The 6000-nt window shown below is 36.0% G+C and overlaps 1 protein-coding gene across 2 annotated transcripts; it reads left to right on the forward strand.

Moving 5' to 3' along the window:
• Positions 1 to 2792: 2792 nt before the first annotated feature.
• On the forward strand, positions 2793 to 5346 carry LOC131537302 (uncharacterized protein DDB_G0280579-like). Of its 2 annotated transcripts, XM_058770611.1 has the most exons (4): positions 2793 to 2922; positions 3216 to 3362; positions 3483 to 3691; positions 5093 to 5346. In XM_058770611.1, exons 1-4 carry the CDS (start codon positions 2817 to 2819, stop codon positions 5204 to 5206), a joined length of 576 nt encoding a protein of 191 aa, XP_058626594.1. In that variant the 5' UTR covers positions 2793 to 2816; the 3' UTR covers positions 5207 to 5346. The 2 variants fall into 2 exon arrangements, with proteins under 2 accessions (XP_058626594.1, XP_058626593.1); XM_058770610.1 differs by having other exon boundaries at positions 3483 to 5180.
• Positions 5347 to 6000: the final 654 nt, after the last annotated feature.

The following is a 6000-nucleotide window of genomic DNA, read 5'->3' on the forward strand; positions in this document are numbered from 1 at the left end:
TTTCTCTAAGTGCCAAAAATTCCACACAAAAAGTTGATTGGAGAGGGAAAACCTATAAAGAGGTGCAAAACTTATAGGCTGTTCAGCTAAAATGATCTCCAATGCCTTAAAATGGAGAGCAAAACCAGAGAAACGTGGAAGAAAACGGAAGACAACCATCAAAATGGATCAAGAATAACCAGAATGGCAAAGGCTCAGCCAATGATCACCTCCAGGATGATCAAAGACAGTCTGGAGTTACCTGTAAGTACTGTGACAGTTAGAAGACGTCTGTGTGTGCTAATCTATTTTCAAGAATCCCGCAAAGTCCCTCTGTTAAAAAGGCATGTGCAGAAGAGGTTACAATTTGCCAAAGAACACATCAACTGGCCTAAAGAGAAATGGAGGAACATTTTGTGGACTGATGAGAGTAAAATTGTTCTTTTGGGTCCAAGGGCCACAGGCAGTTTGTGAGACGACCCCAAACTCTGAATTCAAGCCACAGTACACAGTGAAGACAGTGAAGCATGGTGGTGCAAGCATCATGATATGGGCATGTTTCTCCTACTATGGTGTTGGGCCTATTTATCGCATACCAGGGATCATGGATCAGTTTGCATATGTTAAAATACTTGAAGAGGTCATGTTGCCCTATGCTGAAGAGGACATGCCCTTGAAATGGTTGTTTCAACAAGACAATGACCCCAAACACACTAGTAAACGAGCAAAGTCTTGGTTCCAAACCAACAAAATTAATGTTATGGAGTGGCCAGCCCAATCTCCGGACCTTAATCCAATCGAGAACTTGTGGGTGATATCAAAATGCTGTTTCTGAAGCAAAACCAAGAAATGTGAATGAATTGTGGAATGTTGTTAAAGAATCATGGAGTGGAATAACAGCTGAGAGGTGCCACAAGTTGGTTGACTCCATGCCACACAGATGTGAAGCAGTTTTAAAAACTGTGGTCATACAACTAAATATTAGTTTAGTGATTCACAGGATTGCTAAATCCTAGAAACAAAAACGTTTGTACAAAATAGTTTTGAGTTTGTACAGTCAAAGGCAGACACTGCTATTTTTTGAACACACCCTTTCAACTAATTGCCCAATTGCACAGCCTTAAGAGCGTGCATATCATGAATGCTGGGTCTTGTTTGTTTTCTGAGAATCTACTGCACCTACTGGTAACTTGTTTGCCACGTAGCAATAAAAATATACTAAAACCTTGATTATTCTGGTTAGTCACATTGTACTGCTATTATTTTGAACAATACTGTACCACAGTACTGAATGAAAACCATATTCATCCATCATGTCTATCTGGCGTAAGCGTAGACCCTGAGAAAACCTTTAAGGGCAAATAGAACATGTAATTCTGTTTATGGGAAATTACTGACATTGTATGAATTATTTTAAATATTGCACATTTTATGCAAATTACATAGAGAACAGCAACAAAGTGAGTTTATGATATACAGTGGTGTGCAAAATGATTAGAACACTAGTATTTTCAGCAGCTAAAAAATGGTTTGAAGTCAGTTATTTCTATCTTTTGCTGGAGTGTGTCAGTAGGAAATATCAGTTTACATTTCCAAACATTCATTTTGCCATTAACTGTAATAATGACATGAAGAAAAAGAACAAAATGAGACAAAATCCAGAAGAACTGTGGAGAACAACGTCTTCAAGAAACCTCCTGCGAAGCTCCTGAGAAACTCTGCTCAAGTGCAGCGAGGACAAAAGCTGCTTTAAACACAAAGGATGCTCACACCAAATGTTGATTTAATTTAGTTAACAGAAGTTAATTGATAAAGAAAATCTATTTATGACATTATTTTTGACAGCATCCTCATTTTACAGAATTTTTACACAAGTGCCTAAAACTTGTAACAGTACTGTAGCTTTGCAGGTAGGTCTCTTGAAGCGTCTTGAGACACAGTTCTTCTGGATTTCATCTGTCTCAGTTTTTTCATGTCACTCCAGACAGACTGATGATGATCAGATCACATCTCTGTGTGGAGCACTAAAATCTCACTGGATTATTACAGTTAATGGCTAAATGAATGTTTGGAAATGTAAACTGATATTTCCTACTGACATACTACAGCACAAGATAGAAATAACTGACTTCAAACCATTTTTTAGCTGCTGAAAATACTAGTGTTTATATTATTTATATTACAACTGTTATTACTTGCCTACCTGTACATGAACTGCATCCACTTGCTGAAGGAGACCTTTGATCCACTGAAGATTGATTTGTGCCTGAGAGAAATTTGTCTTGCCCTTCCCCCATGTGCAATTTGTCGACAAATCCTATTGTAAAAAAAACAAACAAACAAACAAAAAAACATCGATTTATTTTACAAATATATATATATATATATATATACACACATACATACACGTGTGTGTGTGTGTGTGTGTGTGTTTATTTCTTACCAAGCATATTGATCTCCACTGTTCGTCCTTTTCTTCATTTTCATCTTCCGATGGCATATTCTGCATTTAATTTTTGTTTTTAGCAGTTTCCTTCTCTGAAGCCACTTAATAAGCTTCAGGGTTTTCTTTATAGAGCTTGGCTCATTAATGATCTTCTTTAGCTGGGTAAATTTCATTTTTTAATTTTTTTTTATTAAACAATTACTTTAGATAGCGGTGATTGTAGAGCTGTTTTTATACAGTCTATGTTGTAGAGTGACAGCTAGTTTGTGATGGGCGTGAGAAATTAAGCTCCCGCTTTCATACGTAATCAGTATGGGACAAAGGAAAACGCGCGCTTTCAAACGTCATCAACGGGAGACAAAGGAATTGTGCGGCAGTGTGTTAGCTTAACATGGAGAACTCCGTCAAAAGTCGAAAAGGCCTGCGGACCCGGGCCAAAAGGAATGACAGCGTGGAAATGGATGCATTGGAGAAGACGTGCGTCAGTGGCACTAGTGGTGAGTATGTTACTCTGTTTAATGGCACACATTATTGATGATGGCTAGCAAGCTAATCGCTAAACACACTGGGGGGCGGGGGCGCGGGCGCGAGCGCGAGCGCTGCGAGTGGGATGTGCCGCATTGCATGCACTCTCAGGCAGGTTGGCTGTCAACAGTTCACTTTTGTAATGACATTTTGACTCACGTTGTGTAATGTACAGGGGCAGCGCGGGATGAGAGTTTGTTAGATAAAAAGAAAGTAAATGGAACGTTCTCAGTTAATTCAATAATGTACATTTATTTTCCATTAGGTGTCTCTGTGGCCCCCACTGCACATCTGGCAGACAAAAGAAAATCCCATGAGTTGGAGATGTGTAAGCTGAGAGTAGAGTGGCAAAAAGAGAAGATTGATGAACTGACCAAGGAGAGGGACTATTTAAAAGAGCAACTGGTGTCAGGTAAGTTTCACAACACACGTGTTCAAATTACAGTACAGTTGAGTCTTATTATGTGAGTTCAGCTTTGTGTTCCTGTGTACTACCATGTGATGAGCCTTATGTATGTATCCATTTTAACAGCTCTTAAAAGAGAGGACACAGGTTCCAGCCAGGCGATTCCCTTGTCTTCAGATTCCTCTCATGACAGCTCAGATGAATCTTCCTCTGATACTGTGTCTGACTCCTCTACGTCCTCAGAGGAGGACAGGAAGAAAAAGAGGACGAAAAAAGGGAAAGGAAAAAGTATGGGAAGAAGTCAAAGAAAATGGAAAAGAAGACACGTCAGAGAGGTTAGAATGCTTTTTACACTCGAACCACTCACTGGGTTATGGTTTGCCACTGCTTACACTGCGTTCAGAAGTTTGGGATCAGTTCGATTTTTAATGTTTTTTTTTAAAGAAGTTTCTGCTCTTCAAGGCTGCATTCATTCAATTGAAAATAAAGACAAAAACAGTAATATTGTGAAATATTATTACAATTTAAAATAATGGTGTTCTATTTTAATATTCTTTACAATATAATTTATTCCTCTCATCAAAGCAAAATTTTCATCAGTCATTACTCTAGTCTTCAGTGTCACATGACCCTTCATCAGTCTTAATACATTGATTAATTATCAGTTTTTGCTGCTTTTTCTTTTGTAACCTGTGTTTGTTTTTTTTGTTTTTTTTTTCCTGAATTCTTTGAATAAAAAGTTTAAAAGAACATAATTTATTCAAAATAGAAATCCTTTGTAATAATATTCATGAACATTTTGATTCTTTGCACAGCTCTATGACCATTCAAAAGTTTAGAATCAATACATTTTCTTAAAAAAATAATACTTTTTTTTTTTTTTGGCAAGGATGTGTTAAATTGATAAGAAGTGATAGTAAAGACTTATATTGTTAGAAAAGATTGCTTTTTTTGAATAAACGCCATTCTTTTTAACTTATTATTCATCAAAGAATCCTGAAGGATTCTGATTCTGAAGGATCATGTGACACTGAAGACTAATGATGCTGAAAATTCAGCTTTGCGTTAAAGGAACAAATAATATTTAAAAAAAAATATATTAAAATTTAAAACCATTATTTTAAATCGTAATAATATTTCACAATATTACTGTTTTTCTTTATTTTTGATCAAATAAATGCAGTCTATATGAGCATAAGAGACTTTTTAAAAAAAAACATTAAAAATCTTACTGATCCCAAACTTTTGAACGGTAGAGTATGTCTGCTGTATAGACCTAGTTGTTTCTCTCTTGGCTGGTTCTTCCTGTATGATGTCACATTGTGTGCGAGCCATAAAAATTGCATTGGGGATTTAGAGGAATAACCTGGTAGACTTAACTAAATAAGAGGGTGACTTGAGCAGCTTTTACTACATTAAATCATAACTTCATAAGTACCAGTTACTTTACTATGGAAGAACATACAGTAAACTACAGAAACTACCCTTAAGAGAAGTATTATTTGGTTAGCTAAAGCACTGTGTAAAAAAACAAACAAACCAATAAATCAGATCCACATAGCAAAATATCATACCAAATAAAAAAAAAATAAAAAATTAGCACACAACTAAACAACTCTGTGTCATACTGCAGATTGAAACAATTTATGAATCAGGTGTGTGTTGTGTGTGTCAAAGGGTGTGTGAAAATAATAAAAACAAATATTAACACTAATTCTGTTTTTTCTGAATTATAGCCCAAACACCACAGCAAGTGGTGGCCCGATACAAAAATATTCTCCGGCACTTCAGTAGAGGAGGGACCATGTCAGCTGCTTTCAAACATGTTGGCGTGGACCGGAACACGGTAGTGGTCAATGCTCCAATCGCAGAGCTTTACATAGCTGCACCTGACAAGTATAAGGAACTCCTTAAAAACCACAGCAGTCAGGTTAAACTTAGTGCATTTGCCACACAGTGTGCTGCTGTAATTCAGGAGGATCCAGCTGTACAAGATACTATCAAAGCCTTTAAGGCTTCCGGTAAGCTGCTGCCCCTAAAACGAAAGTGAACTGACCAAAATCAAATTAAAGTTGTACAGTGAACTGAAATCCATCCGCAATCTGCACTGCTGTTCTGTAATGTTTGAAAGTTAGTACTGAGGTAGTTTTGAAATATTTTATAATATTATTGTTTTATAAAAAATGTTTTTTGTTGTATTTTATAATCCAGTGTTGGCACTGGTAAATTTACATTCAGCAATGTTTGCACTTTACAGAAATGTATTTTTATATCTGATTGCAGAGTCCTACTTGCATTTTACTGCACAGGTGTGCAGGAATTTTTATTTTTCTATGACATTGCATAGGTTTATTTTTCGTTTTATATCAATTCATTTTATGTTAATTTATGTCTTCAGTTGTACAATTTTATTTTTGCAGAGGTTTATTTTATTTATTTTTTTTGTATTCAATATGTACAGTTGTACAGTTTCATTTCTTTGGCATCTTGAAATAAATATTTCTGTCCTGTATCCCTCTGTGTTGTTTTTCCTTTTTCTGTTTAGAAGATAACTGAGCCTTTAACTCTCATTTGTAAATGCTTTACAAGGCATAAATAGTCCTCACTTTAGATGAGCTCACAAAAAATAGTTAACTGACAACTA

This window comes from Onychostoma macrolepis, chromosome 03 (assembly GCF_012432095.1).
Source record: "Onychostoma macrolepis isolate SWU-2019 chromosome 03, ASM1243209v1, whole genome shotgun sequence".
Taxonomy (NCBI): Eukaryota; Metazoa; Chordata; class Actinopteri; order Cypriniformes; family Cyprinidae; genus Onychostoma; species Onychostoma macrolepis.

Coding starts and splice junctions, on each gene's coding strand:
- LOC131537302 (XM_058770610.1), top strand. CDS start 2,817: ATGGAGAACTCCGTCAAAAGTCGAAAAGGCCTGCGGACCCGGGCCAAA. Junction 2,923..3,215: donor GTGCGTCAGTGGCACTAGTG/GTGAGTATGTTA, acceptor ATTTTCCATTAG/GTGTCTCTGTGGCCCCCACT. Junction 3,363..3,482: donor AAAAGAGCAACTGGTGTCAG/GTAAGTTTCACA, acceptor CCATTTTAACAG/CTCTTAAAAGAGAGGACACA.